At 46.7% G+C, this 15,094-nt stretch overlaps 1 protein-coding gene across 1 annotated transcript; it reads right to left on the reverse strand.

Moving 5' to 3' along the window:
* Nucleotides 1-236: 236 nt before the first annotated feature.
* On the reverse strand, nt 237-13,961 carry GPR157 (G protein-coupled receptor 157). The gene is made up of 5 exons (XM_050909495.1): nt 13,502-13,961; nt 6,878-7,091; nt 4,245-4,439; nt 3,476-3,739; nt 237-1,088 (listed from the first exon to the last, which is right to left on the reverse strand). The coding sequence occupies exons 1-4, from the start codon at nt 13,876-13,878 to the stop codon at nt 3,518-3,520; spliced, it is 1,008 nt and encodes a 335-aa protein (XP_050765452.1). The 5' UTR covers nt 13,879-13,961; the 3' UTR covers nt 237-1,088; nt 3,476-3,517.
* Nucleotides 13,962-15,094: the final 1,133 nt, after the last annotated feature.

Below are 15,094 nucleotides of genomic sequence, written 5' to 3' on the forward strand. Positions count from 1 at the left end.
TATAACAACGCATACTGGTGAACAGGTTGCTCAAACTGATGAAAGGTTTACATTTCTATACATATAAAAAGATAGGAACATATCTACAGACAGGTAGAAAAGATTTGTCTTCCTGTACATGCCTTAGTCTTTAAGGTAGACACAAAAGAAACCTGAGAAGATCTTGCAAGAGTTTCTCATCCAATTTCTCCAAGGTGCTGAGACCCATCACAACATGCTTGAACAACATCTTGGTAAAGAATAAAACTTTATTTTGTAAAAGTTGGAGAACATGTTTAAAAAACAAGCAAGTGAGGAGCTGTAAATAAGGTAAAACGCTATCTCCAAATAGTAAACAAAAACCCACCCCCTCGCCAGCTCTGATACAACACTCCCAGAGCAAGAAGAGACTGTAGCCTGTGCTTCGGCAGAGGACATCTGGAGTTCAGAGCACATGCCAGGCACCATCTTGCTGCTGGTGAGGGCTGTCCTTGCTGCAGGCTGGGGTGGTACACTCCGATATCCCTGAGCACCAAGGGAGTCTGCAGAGTTCAGATTTTCCCAGGAGGCAATAAGCACGCTGCCACCACAAACCCTGATGATGACGACCCCTAACCACCAAGGAGGAGGAATAAACCATCAACAGGAACCATCCATCACCACCACAAAATAAGCATGTTTGCACACTATCGTCCACATTCAAGTGAAGAACAGGAGCCAGTCTGGAGCTCCCTGGAAGACCACACACACTAGGACTGAAATCCATGCCCAGGATAGTCCTATTCAGCAGCTACTGAAGTTCTCCTATCACCATGATATTTGTTCACCCCAGAACTCACAACACACTCGCCTTGTCAGACAGAAAAGCAAAACCCCAAACAATTTTTAAGATTTATAGTGGATGGAGAGGGGAAGGAGGGAAGAAAACCAGGAAGTCGGAGTACAGCCAAACAGTATCTTCCAGAGGATCCTGAGCAAAGGTCAAGACCAAAGCAGCTGGTATCTGAATGCCGAGGAGGAGTGGGACCTCTTCCGTTTGCTCAGCCACTCCAGCGGTGCCTTTCCTCAGGCTTTAGCTCCCTCTGTGGGACTCGGGGATGATCCCGCACCTGCTCAAAATGAAGCACAGTTAAAACCCAGGACTGCCCCATCTTCCTGCAGCCAGTGCACACAAGTTTGCCCTGAGCCAGGACAAGAAGCTTGCTGCAGCTCAAGCCACGGGGACGTCACCTCGCAGCAGCTGAAAACAGGCATGATGGACCCATTCCTAAAGTACAGCCAGGTGTCCCAACCTCAGCCACCTCCAAAAACATCCGAGTTAAAATTCTCCAGTCCATGCCTGACAGGAAAGAGTTCAGAGTCATCTTCACAGACAACTGAGGCTGCAGGGACAACTGCGCTCCAGCATCACCCCTGCACTTGCACTTCATGCCAGAGACTGAGGGGGGCCTGCCAGGAGCAGCCAAGCATTGCTGCACACCACCTCCCCTATTACCCCATCGCTGTTTGCATTCAGGCTGCAGTCAGCTTCAGTATTAGGAACTACAGACACTTCTAAGAGGTTCTCTGCCGGCTGTTTTTTCTTTTTCTGTCCTTGCCTACATGAAGATGACCAGAGACTTTCCACTTGTATCAGCACAGGTGCCATGGCCGATAGCTGGCCTGTACAAACCAGCATGCTTCCCTGAACCCCTGGGAGCTGGAAATGTAATTGTCAAGCTGCACATTCCTCCAAAAGCATTTCTCAGAGCTCTGTTATGGAAAAAGGCAAACTGAGAACAAGGAATCGGTTTTGATTAGTTGGTTTTGGGTTTTTTTGGAGGGGGGCAGAGTAGGGTTGGGGGTGGTGGTGGTTTTTTATGTTTGTGGTGTTTTGTTTTCCCTTAAGCCACGTTGGTGACAATTTTACTTCCTCTCTTCAGGGCTGGCTCCAAAAAACTGAACACAGCACAATTCTAAGTCTTAAATTTTATGAGATTTACTATCCTGCCTTTCTGCAAGAAGTTTTTAACATAGCTCCTCTTTCCAAGCCACATGGGATTAACATGAGATTGAGCTACCAAGGTTTCTACTTAGCTTTTAGAAGTTTAAAAAAGCCTTTCAAAAGGAGGAAAAACCTCTTGAAGTCATCTATGCCAGAGATAAGATGCTTGCATCTACCCTTCAAAGACTTTAGGGATGCTAAATAGCTGAGCCCCTCTAAAGCCCCATGAAGTGGGCTAATTAGCTCTTGAAGACTCCATCTTCCCATGTTTACACAGCCTGTGTACAAGGGGGCTTAAATATATCAATATAATAAAGTTAATGCTGTTAAAATTACTAAAATTAAACTAATAAAAGCAGCTTTTGAACAGCTGGGTACCTGGAGCAGTGAGAGCCTGACAGCTGCCCTCTGTCCCCAGGCAATTCATGAGGCTTCTGTTCTTTTTGCAAAAACTTGTTACACAAATTAAAAAGAATTGTCAACTGATTTAAAAAAATCCTTTGTTTTTTTGGGCTTTGTGGTCTGGGAGAACAAGAAACAGATGTACATGAGAGAAGTCTACTCAAAGACCTACCATACCCAATACACAGCTTGCTTGCCAGGACGCTCAAGCCCTGCTGTGCCCCACCACTCAGGCAGGCTCGCTGCCTTTCAGACTCAGCCCTTTTTGCTGGGTGTGACCTGCAGGGTAAGTATAACTGCCGAAGTACACAGGGTTTCATGCTCTTTCTGCAGAGACTGCAGTTCCCAGCACATCGCAGTTTACATTCACCTAAGCAGTCAGGACAGCTGCTGTAGGTTTTTACCTCCTTCAGCTGCACTCTGTTACTGAAGAGAGCACTATCAATATCATAGACAGGAACCCACACAGCACCCCAGCTCCAAGTGCTCTTAAATGGGTTAGGTCTTGACACTCCTGCATGTTCTGCAACTGACTCATGAGGTCAAGCACAAGGAAACAAGATGCTTACCCAACATCTTCTACATTAAATGAAGAGCTTCTATCAAATTTTTGCTCATACAGATTTTCTATGTAAGCTTGGATGAATCACTTACTCTCCATTTTCTTTTTATGACGATCGGCAGCAGGGATTGCATTACCTTATGAGGAGTACTTGGGGCACTAAATACATCTGAACTGTGTAGTACTGAAGCAATGTATGTGTGCACGGTATTTTACATCAGGAGGAGTCACTAATTCCTCTTCTTCAGTCTTCAGTGGTGTCCTGTCCTTGTGGGCCAGACAGCACTGCAGTCTATTTCCTCATTTTACAGCCTTGAGTAACAGACACTACCCCAGCTCACAGGGAAGGCGAGTGGATCAGTTCTATAAATGGTTTCACCCCAAAGGAGCATGATGGGGAGCTGCTGTAGAGTCAGACAGGGAACCCCCACAGCAGCAGCACCAACCCGCCTCTCTGTCAACTGCTTACTGATGGCTGCTCCCCACCCCTCACATCATGAAGCTGTGCACAGGCAGGGCAGGAGGAAAGACTCACACTAGATCTTTACCAAGAAAGAAGAAATCGACACTGAGATGTAGACAGCCCAGGCTCAGGTGCTGGAAAGCAGGGGTTTCGTCCGCTCAGGGCCTGGCACATCCTTGTCCTTGTGGGGTTCTGGGCGCTGCCAGGAGCTGTTTGATCTTTGCAAAGGCCAATCCAACTCATCGTAGTGGCAACAGCAAATGGAGGAAAACAGCCGAGTCCGGACCACCCGCGTACAGAGGACAAACATAATACAGTTGGCACCTCCTTGGAACGTGTTACCAATTCCCTGCAAAGGCAAGAAAGGAATTAAGCAGTGCCATTCCTACAGGCACCCCCCACAGAAGAGCAAACATCATGTCAGACCAGCTATAGCACTGCCCGACTGACAGACAGCAATTTCCACCTAAATGAGAAAAATAAATTCAGAAGAATCAACCTGGCACCCAAAACCAGACCAGACGGCTGTTGTGGGCTGTCGTTTCTACAGCCTGGTCTAGGGCAGGAGCAGGCTGAGCCCTGCTGACGGACAGACACCCAACGTTTCTGGTCTGAGCCTGCTTTTCCTACAAGCAGCCGGCATTGCCCAGCACTCCTGTTGTAGTTACTCCCTGTAGCCACTAGATGCTGCTGAAACAGCTATTGCTGAGCATCCCAGGCAGCGCCTGCTAGTAGAGAGCAGATGGTCTTGCAACGCGGTGCATCCTGCCACAAAAAAAAGTGATATTAAGAGCAACAATGCCTTATCTCCCTCCCAGATCCTCCTTCTAATGCATTTCCTGACAAATACTTACATGCAGGACAACCAGGACTGAATTTTGCACTGCAGGGGAGTTACAGAGGGTCAGAATGAATCGTACAGTGCTCCAGATGCGGAGGATGATAAAGATGACAGGGATGAGAATCAACTTCTTATCTGCTATGGAAGTCCGGGGCTGAAATGCAGGTGCTCTTGAAAGAATAGGGCGATACTCTGAGAGAGCTGCATGCTTCCATGGAGGGTGGGAGGGAGACAAAAATGTGAACAAAAAGCTACACACATTGGACATTTAGCTCCAGGGATTCTTTCCAAAGCAAACTAAATTTTTGCATCTTGCAGGAACTTAACAGGGACACAGTTACAAGCACCAGTCTTCAGCCACATTCTGCCCTTGCTAACGCAAACATTCCTGCTGAAGCCAAGGAGTGGCAAATAAAGGATATCTGGCCCTTAGAGTCCCACTAAAGCTTTATATTAACAAGCATCGCTATGTAGTTGCCAAGAAACCAGGTCATAATGTAAAAAAACTGTGGTGCTCCACAAAATAGTTTTGCTGGGCCAGTGGCCTGGCCCCATTGCTGCTGGTTTTGCTGTTTTGCAAATGCACGCTTAAGGGTTTGGCCGTGGGAAGGCCTCTTGATGGATATATACATATAGGGAGTAGTCTGGCTCATCCTTCTCAAACGATTCAAACTTTTGGCCTTCACCAAGGCCACAGCCAGCAAGTTCCACAAGGAATTTATGCCCATGTGAACCAGTCCTTCCATATGTTTGTGTCAAACCTGCTGCCTCATTTCTGACCATATACTGTCAGCAACAGGCTTCCATGGATTTGGACAAGCCAGCAAACCTCTCTATACCAGCACATGTAAAAAAACAGGGATCTGTGCCCTGGATCAGGGTGGTTGGAGGTGTAAGGCCCATGAGACCTTCCTATGGTAGAAGCTACTGGATGCACGCAGATTCCTGGATGGGGGAAGAACAGGTCAACACAGCACACAGAGCAGCTGCTGGGACCCATGATGCTGAATACCAGGATGTTAATGTGGGTGAAGAGATTAAATCTCAGGATAGCTGACCTGCAGAAAACTATTCCTCCTACCATCAGGGCTACAGAGCATACACAGCTTTGATGCATAGTATTCTCCTTCACTCCAGTACTCCTAGTCCTGACACCTTACTTCCTCCAGAACAGAGCTGTATGACAACACTTCACAGTGGCCTGAGTCAAATCCCGCCAAGGGCTTTCAGTGCAGCTTCCCATCCACTCCCACGAAGTCTTTTCCATTTGGAAAGCCCCTAGTACACACCCTGCGTGTGTCCCCCGTAACAGCTACTTCCATAATTTCTCCTGCCTCTCAAACTGCACAGGAGCCACGACTGCAAAACCCACTTCACCCATTAATACAGCCCAAACCCAGCCCTGGTTGCCTATTGCTCTTCCTTGGAAGTGGGAGACCTCCTGCTATCAGGCTTGGCAAAATCCCTAGTGATGAGAAGAGAGATGCTCCAGTCCGGAAGGTCCTGTGTGCTGCTGCTCCAGCCCTCAGACCCCCCTTATGAGAACAGAGAGTGACAACTGCCTGCCCTCAGCACTGCTCCTCTAAGAGGGTCAGGGCTGGGAGCGGGGAAGGGAGAGCAGAGCGCCCAAGAATCCCTGGCAGAGCAAGAGGGCAAGAGCCTGGCCAGGTGGGGGGTCGGGTTTCCCGGCAGTCACACTGCTATCTTGGACAGCTGCTGGAACACAGTGTCCTCTCTGATTTATGTCAGGTGATGGTGACAGGCACTAGCAAACCCTTCCCAACTCCCCTTTCCCAGGACCCTTAGGACTGCGTAAGACTATGATGTTCTTCCAACTTGTCTGCGGGATCCTGCCCTAACCAGATTTATGTTTATCCCTAACTACGACTGCCACAGCTGCACCACAGCAAGCAGGTTTGCAGTGGCAGCATTTTCCAAAAGGACATCTATCCAGATGTGGGTTTTTTCCCCCCAGTACAACTTAGAGGGAAAAAAGGAATCTCTGGATGTAGTTCCTTCTGCCACTCTCCATCTAGAATTCTCTATTATGCAAATATTGTCCTAGATGTCTGGATTCTTTGTGTTCACAAGGAACAGCAGCAAATAAGCCTCTGAATTCTGAAACCCTCCTAGGACAGGGCATCTTCCTGTATTGTATATGTATACGGTGCCTAATGCTATAATACCCAGACTCCCAAATGGGGCTTTATGCTGCTAGTACAAAACAGGTATTCATAAACAAAAACTATCATTAGAGATCCTAAAATGACTGAGGTTAGGTAAGTCCAGACACTAAACTCAGGCTCGGTACAAGTGGAACTGTGAAAGACTGATTAAAGCTGAATTTTCTCTTTCACATCCTGTTTCAATTCTCACCGTAGGATTTACATTTCACTCATGTACATCCATAACCCCATAAGTTTTCAAAAGGCTTTTACATTCTTCTTGTGCTAAGTCACTGTGTAATGATGCTGCAGGCTGCTCAATCACGTGTACTGCTTCTCCCAGTGGTGGGTGCATTTCAGTGGTATATGAAGCAATTCCTGTCTGTGTAGCTGCTAAACATGCAGCCAAATCTTCAGAGCATGGGAGGACATAGTCACACAGCAAGTGTGCAACCTAAGCTGAAAGCAGCAAAATACTCACCGCTCTGTTAATGTGCTTCTTGATGAGAATGTAGAGCACCGGCAAAGTCACATAGGCCAGTATCTCCCAAACTTTCCCCGTTAACAACATCCACAAGACCCGATCCTCTGCATCCAAGTTGACCCAACACCAGCCCACAGAAACATTGGAGGCATCATAGCCAATCTTCTTCAGAGCAACAGCCGCCACCGTAATGCCAAGGGGGACTCCCCAGCTGAGGAAAGAACATGAAGAGCAAGGTTAAGCCAAGAACATCCTCAGTTTAGTCCCTCCGCACCCCAGGGAAAATGGGTGACAGACCAAGGGCTTCTTCATCAGACAGGATACCAATACCTATTCCAGAACATTGACATTCCTGCATCAGGCCTAAGGGACATGACTGATAAACAGGTATTTGCCAGCATATGAACGTGGACTGCAAATCCACTTCGTAAGGACCCGCTCTAGGAACTTGGATCCTCAGTCCTGAAGGACAGATGCATAATGATGTGCTACACTCTAAACTGGAACCTGGCCCGCACAGCAAGCAGTCAGGGTCCAGCGAGGTGAACAGGAGACATCCCACCTACTCCCCTTCTCCCATTCTCTCCTGGATACAGGTGAGGTCGAGGATTTGACAAGGCCAGAGCATTGTACAATGTGACTATCCTGTAGGTCCCAGCCATCCAAGAGCAAGCTGGCTGATTCAGAGCTTTCAGAACACAAGCAACCAAATCCCACATTATGATTCCTAAGTGACACTTGGCACATAAAGGACCATCACACAAAGAAATCCACAATTTTATTCCATCAGTGGTTTTGTTTCTTTGTTTTGTTTTTAAATGGAGGTGTAGTCAATATTTTGGGAGCAAGAGGATAAATTTCTGAAGGACAAAGGGCAAGTTCCTTCCCAAGGAAAAGCACTGGCAGTAACAGCAAAAAGCTAAGAAAGCAAAGAGGAGCCATATTCACATAAGCTGGAGCTGTGTTTTGACTTTGGCTTCTCTCTTGACAGCAGAGGCAAATATAGGGAAGCATTTAGAAGAAAAATAACTGTGGTGACACACATGAATTAAGACAGTCAGCAGCTTGGGCTGCCCACAAAAAACCATGAGGAATAAGTGAAAAATTCCATCAGCCCAAATGTAAAAATACTCAGCCCCTTCCTGGGTGCTGTTAATACCCAGGACTTTACAGGCCTGCCCTAGCCTGTGATGTACAACTCACAAGTTACTCCACAACTGAAATACTGCCCTGCATTCAACCGAATGCATCACCCCTCTTTCCCATATTCGTCCTCAGAGAAAGGTTCTGTGGAGCCTTAAGAGGGACAAGGGACACTTCTTCAATAAATGACAAATGCTTCAGGGAGCGCTCAGACTGAGCTTCCAGCATAACCCTCCTGGCCTCTCCAGATGCACAAAACCCCAAAGCCATTACTGTATTGCCCTCATTACCTTCCTGTTTCACACTCGTCTTCCACTGACAGCCTGGAGCAGCTGCAGAGAGCATGAGAAGGATATTCCTCCTAAAATCAGTTTCACGTGCAGACTATGCAGGCAACCAGCAGTTGCCTAGACCAGATTATCTGAAATTCCACAGCCCAATTGAAAAATCAGAAATAATCCCATGATAATAGATTTCCAAAATACCCCGTTTCCTACTCTTAAATAATCTCTGGGTTCACCTACTCACAAAAGAAAACAAATATAAATATAATGCTGTAAAAAATTCAGAGTCAACCTTTTAGCACGTTTAGAACATTTTGTTTCAATGATCAGTTCAGAACAGCCAGTGCTAATCCAAGCCAGTGGTGTTATTTAAGGACAGTTCTGCTGCAGGAAGCCCTCCCCGTGCTATTATCAGAGCAGGCTTTCTAAACCCATTCCAAATATCGCCATGACCGTGAAAATTTCTACACAACTCAAGACTCATTTTGGTAAAAATAGTGATTTGCCTGGAAACAAGGATTCCAGGCTCAAAGAGATTCAAATTTCAGAACACTTGGAAGAACTGAGCACTCGGGTAAAGAATTCAAGAGAACTGGCACTTCCTTAAAGAAACCATATTAGGGCACACAAGCACAAATGAGTCCAGCACCAAGAAAAAGGAAGTGTATTAAAAAACTAATTTGCCTAAATAATGATCTCCACAGTGACCTGAAACTGAAAGAGAATTATATGATAAGATAAAACCAGGTCAAATTACTAGGCATGGATATAAGAGAGAACAGCATAAGTATGTACAGACACAGTAAGAGAGGCCGCAGTAGGAAATAACAGACCACCTGGCAAGGGACTTAAAATCTTCAAGTATCTAGCGAGTAAAAGGAAGAATGCGGAAGAAAAGTGCCACACATCAGGCAGTTAATTTTCACTGAAACAGTGTATTGGGATCAGATGGCTATTACAACTAACACCAAGGACAAAGGATTACAAACTCGAAGTTCGAAAGAATCTAGAAAGTAATCAGGCATTTCAGTGAACTTCGGCTCCATTTTAGAAAACTGGAAAGGAGAACTGAGACTAGTGATTTGATTATTCTTAAGAACCCCTAAATGACAGACTCCCAAGGACTGGAAAATATCAATGCTTTATACCCATCTAGAAGAATGGAGGAACAGAAGAACCAGAATATTATACCCCCAAGGCATATGTAAAGACTGGAATAAAAAGGATCCAAGATAACACAAGGCAGAAATTTTACTCTGAGCCCCAAAGACAGTGCAATTAGGTAGGCTGGGCCTCTCAAAAGCACACTTGGATCTAAACACAATCAGTGTGGGAGAGAAGGGAAAGAAGACTACTCCTTGCATCTCTGTAAAAAGGAGGGCAATCCCATCTCTAAGGCAGACACAACAGTACTTACTTCCCTAATATAACCCCCGGCAATCTATTAATAAAAATACATACAACCCAGCATATCCTTCCACGTCAACACCAATGCTGTATTTACACAAGGTAAGACAAGGACCCTTAAACTACAGCAGCGTACAGCTCAAGTTGCATTGGTTTTCTTGTCCTCAGTATGCCTGGGTCAGATTGCTCAATACCACATTTTGATTTAGGTTGCACAGTTGCTCCCCCCACCCCTCCTGGGCTCTTACAAGCAGGGAAGATTTGCCGTCACCTGCCTGCACCGGTTAGACAACAAGCCATCCTACCAGCAAGCCTGTAGGCAATTCCTTCTGGGGACAGGAATTTTTACTCTGTAAAGAGAGAAAAATCAGTCTTCTGGATATACCGGCCAATTTAGGAAAGAACTTTGAGCATACATGGTAAGCAGAACTCCAGACCAAGTCTGCTCTAACTATATTTTGCTCCCCCCCCAACATTACACAGTTTGCAGTACCAAAGCACCGGCTTCCTGGTACCAAGCAGAGACTCCTCCCAGAGAAGCATGCAAGAATTTAAAGGCTAAGGCACCAGCACTCAGGTAGCTCACACTTTGGTTGGCCTGACCTACAAGCTTTTATAAACTAAATTATAAAGCCCACAGCAAATTTCAAGAGACCCCTGCACCTTACAGGCAACACTTAGGGACTTAAGTCCAGTTCTGAAATTTCGCACCGGCACTGTCACAATCATGCATGAGGCAGTCCACTGAGGACTCAGATGTACAACACAGCAGTACATGAAAGGATCCCAAAGTAGTCCATGGACATGCATGCATACATATATATGAATGGTTATAAACATATATAAGCACACACACATATAAGCACACATATGTATTTTACTTTTTTATATATACATAAAAGTAAGCAAATATATGCTTATAACCATCTGCATAGCCTGATCATGAAATGCAAACACTTCAGAGGCTGACAGCAATTGCTATCAAAAGCAAAGCAAGAAACAATCCCAAGGTGAGTTCTGATCCATTCCTCACGCCGAGTTTGTATCAACTACTCTCACAGCAAAGATGACATTACCCAACTAAACGACACTTGATATTTAGAAATCCAGAACAAGTGAGGTAGCCTAGAAATTTACACTCTGGATACCAGAACTTACACCTTACAACTACATAAATATTTTCAAAGCTAACTGTAAGCTTGTTTTCAAAGCTCGTCTGAGCTCAAGAAGTTTAAAAGCAAAACAGAGCCTGTAGTTCTCTAGTCTAGCAGTAGACTAGGTGGATGTGTTACCACATGAATCAGTAAGGAACAAACCTGTTTGGCTGGTTTGGTCCAGTGTGACATCCTAATTTCCCTAAAAAGAAAATTTCAGGTACTGACTTCCAACATGTATTTAGTCAGCTCCACTCAGCTAAAGAACAAACAGTCTTTGGTTATACTCATACTCATATACTTTTATACATAAAAAAGTATTCATCTTTACAAACACTTGCCCCTTATGAATAACTGCTTGTGAAGAATAGGAAACACGCATGACAAAACTCTGTCCTGCCTTGAATCCCTTCCAGAAGGGTCTCAGAATGACTCTTCACACAATGGTCGCTCCATGACTGCATTAGCAACCTATGAAGCGAGGAGGGGAAAAAATCCCAGGTTCTTGCCTAGACAAAGATACTGGAAACTTATCTTTAAATCCTTAAAACATCATCTGCGCTTTGCCACCTTTCCTTTTGCCCTAGACAGGTCTCCCTCACCTACCTTCTGCGATTAATGAAGGTACTATTATCTTTTCGTATCAGTTCCAGCAGTTCCTATCTGCGTGGCACTGAGATTTTTAGGCTAAGAGCACCGCAGATAGCCAGTAGGACTCTGAAGCACTGACCAGTACAAGGGGGAGCCATCTCCAAGCATTATGTCCAGAATTTGATTTTGTGATTGAGTTCTCGGGTAATGATAAAAGTGCAGGGAAGGAAAGAAGGAAGATGTGTCACGAGTGGATGGGCAGAGAACAGGTCCTCACTTGTTTTCTCTGGTTTTTCATACCGATTGTAAAGCAGGAACAAGCTTTAAACACTGGCTCCGCACAGAATGGGAGTCATTTACGAAGCAGAACCTGGCAACAGGTCTTCGATGAAAGCTACCTATATTGCCCTTTAAACAGAGCAAGTGGAGCTGATCAATACCAAGAACAGAAAATGGCATTTTATTTTTACTGCAAAGATCTGAAAATAAACCTAGCAAATTCACCCAGAGGAAGTTCAGTTTGAACACTCCCTTCCTCTCTGTTGCAGGGTTAGAGCAATCTTTCAGGATTTTTAGTTTTAAAAGAGCGCACAGATTACGGCCAACATTATTTCAGTGCATCTGCCTGTTTCTTTCCGCACTTCGTAGCCGATGAGGCTGAGACGCATTAAACCAGATGGAGAAGTTAAAGTACAAAGGCCACACAACAAGTGATTAGCAGACAGGAAAATTACAAATAGGCCAGATTTGCATCCACTCTTTGATGTAGCCTGATGCAGACAGCATGCCCATAAAGAAGTCAGACTCCTTTTTTTCTGTTCCTTGAGCAACATGTGGCTCTTTCCTGGCACTCCATCCTCTCCATAAGTCTTATAAGTGCAACTCTATTCACTTGAAATGAAATGATCTAACAAACTCCACGGTCTCGCTGCATCTTATTTCAACTTCACCAACAATAGCCTAGTGTACCCAGATGCATGTGCAGTCACCTCAGGCTTCCTCGCATGCACACCCTGCTGTCAAGCAATAATTAGAACAGGTAGGGCAGGAATTGAAGTTCCTCCCTGATTCACACTTAGCCTTAATGTCTTTCTCTGGCCCACCTTTACCTGGATTCAACTCTAATTCAATCATCTCCCAAATGAGACTGTTTGCAAACAAAAGGCGACAAATATTTGACTAAGAAACCAAAGAAAATTCAGTACTTGGCCTGATGGCTTTTTTTTTTTTTTTAAACCAGATCGTTCCTCTTATAATTTATTGCAAAAGCTTGGCAGCACAGAGGACTAAAGGATCACTGTTTTGCTCAGCGCGGAGGTAGCACATGATTCCACAAGCTCAAATTGCATAATGAAAGCTTTTACCAAACATGATGTGGAAAAGCAGCTCACTAAATAGCAGAAATTGAGACACAGCTACACTTTGGGCTGTTTTGTCTTGCTTTCAAACATGCCAAAAGAACCCTCAGAGTGCTTTTCTAGCAGCCTCCTCACTTGTAGACTCCATTCTCCTACAAGTATTGAATTACAGCAACCTGCCTGAGGAAAGGGGAAGGATCTGCAGACCAGGCTGACACCAAGAAGTCAGGGACCCATGGAAACAGATCCCAAACACCGGAGTTTTGGCAGCAGCAGACAGGTATTGCAAACATAAGTTTGATGATACTATTCCTAGGACATCAGAGCAGATTGCGGAGGGAAAGCAGAAGCCAGGCTTTTCAGAGTCATCTCTTGCCAGAGATTTTTCTGTGTGACCTTAAGCAAAAAATTTTAAACTTTTCCACCTCTCCATTTCTTCACTTGGGAGGGGAGGGGGGAAATAAGCAGGGCTGGTTAGTTAAAAAACAGCAAAATCCCTGTTTAAAAGGAACTTGAGAAGGGCACACTATCCTTAAGAAAAGAGCAGGTGACTCGAGCAACCATCCAAGCGCTTCATCGCAGAGCAGAGCATGCCGCACGCAGCGGCGGCGGCTCCTGGCGACAGGGTGGGTGCCTATGGGGTCCACACCTCGTGCTCTCACCGGAACAGCGGACAGCACCCACCTCACAACATGGAAGCAGCAGAGCAAGCCTGTGCCCGTGGGCGAGCCCCTCACAATGGTGATATAGAGGTAAAGGGCAATGGCCATGGTCCAGAAGAAGGAGCTGGTGTTGGAGAAGGTGGACAGGGCACCCTGCAGCACACAGTCCCATGAGGTCCTGTCGAAGTCCTGTAGCACCCCGTAGAAGTAAGAGAGGGCTGAGAGGAGGTCCGCCAGCGACAGATAGAGCAGGAGCTGGCGGGGACGGGTCCGCAGCTCCGGCCACAGGGCATGGGTGCAAACCAGGAGGCTGGAACCCAGGAAGGACAGCACACAGGAGACCAGCACGACGACCCGCTCCGAGACGTACAGCTCTGTGGGGGGCAAAGGCCCGGGCATGCCGGAGACGGGAGGCAGGGCACAAGGACACGGCCAGCAGTCCCAGGAAGAGCCGGGCAGCAACGCAGCAGCAGGAGGGAGAGCGAGCCGGGAGGGGAGGCAAGCACCCAGCCGCGCTCTGGGACAGAGCGGGACGGGAGGGCTTTGCCGGAGAGCTGGCAGCAGGGCGGCGGGGACGGAGAAGGAAGGGATGAGAAAGAGCACGGGCAGGAGCGGAGCGGGGCGGGGCAGAGCCGCGGCAGCCGGCGCCGGCTGGGCAGCCCGGGCAGCGGCGGAGCGGCGCGGAGCGGCGCGGGGCCCGGCCCGCCCCCGCCCGTCATGTGAGCGCCCGCCCGGCCCGGCCCCGGCCCCGGCCCCGGGACGCTTCCCCCGGGGAAATGCCTGCCGCTGGCTGGCACTCGGAGCCGCTCCCGCCAGGGCACTGAGAGAAAAACCTGCTGTCTGCCCCCCCCAGCCCCGAAACCGCCTTTTTTCTTTAAAGCAAAGAAACCCGCCGTGACTGCCTGGTGCAGTGTGACAGAAGGAACCGATTCAGAAATAAACGCTTTTTTTTTTTTTACTATCGTCTCCCAAAAGCCATACTCGGTACCTTTCTTCCCCAAGGAGAGCGCACAAGTCTACCACCCTTTTCCGAGACAGAACTATATATATATCGGTACTTCGCAGAGCACTCACAGGGGCACGGTTTGGACCGTACGTGTTCAGATCCCCAGGATCAGAGGTTATCAGGCCAGCAATCCTCCCCTGGTTCCTTCACCCTCCCGAGGTGGCACCAATGTTATCTTTACTTTCCACATTCTTTACTTTGAGACACGCCAGCACTGACTCTTGCAGTATCCTGCAACCTGTGAAGCAGAAAACGATAAGCAGACACAATAGAGCGTTCACTACCATGTTAAACTGATTTTACATTTCTATTGGTAAGAACGTGCTTCCCCCACCCCCAAAGAACTTACAAGTTGAAAGCATGTCCTTGTTTGCTTCTAACTTGCCTGATACTTCACAGGCTTCCACACAGACAACTCATACCTTATACCTTTGATGTGTTTAGTGATGTGCTCAGTTTCCAAAGGAGATTGTTATTGTTTCAGGTGTCTTGTTCTCTCAGTTTAATCGTTTCCTAGCTACCTAGCCATGAAGGATCCCTGCTGAACTCAGTTTTTAACAAGGTTTATTCTGACCTGTAAAACCAGGTGCCTTACCCCCACCCAAGCTT

The sequence above is a fragment of the Gymnogyps californianus genome, chromosome 21 (assembly GCF_018139145.2).
Source record: "Gymnogyps californianus isolate 813 chromosome 21, ASM1813914v2, whole genome shotgun sequence".
Lineage (NCBI taxonomy): Eukaryota > Metazoa > Chordata > Aves > Accipitriformes > Cathartidae > Gymnogyps > Gymnogyps californianus.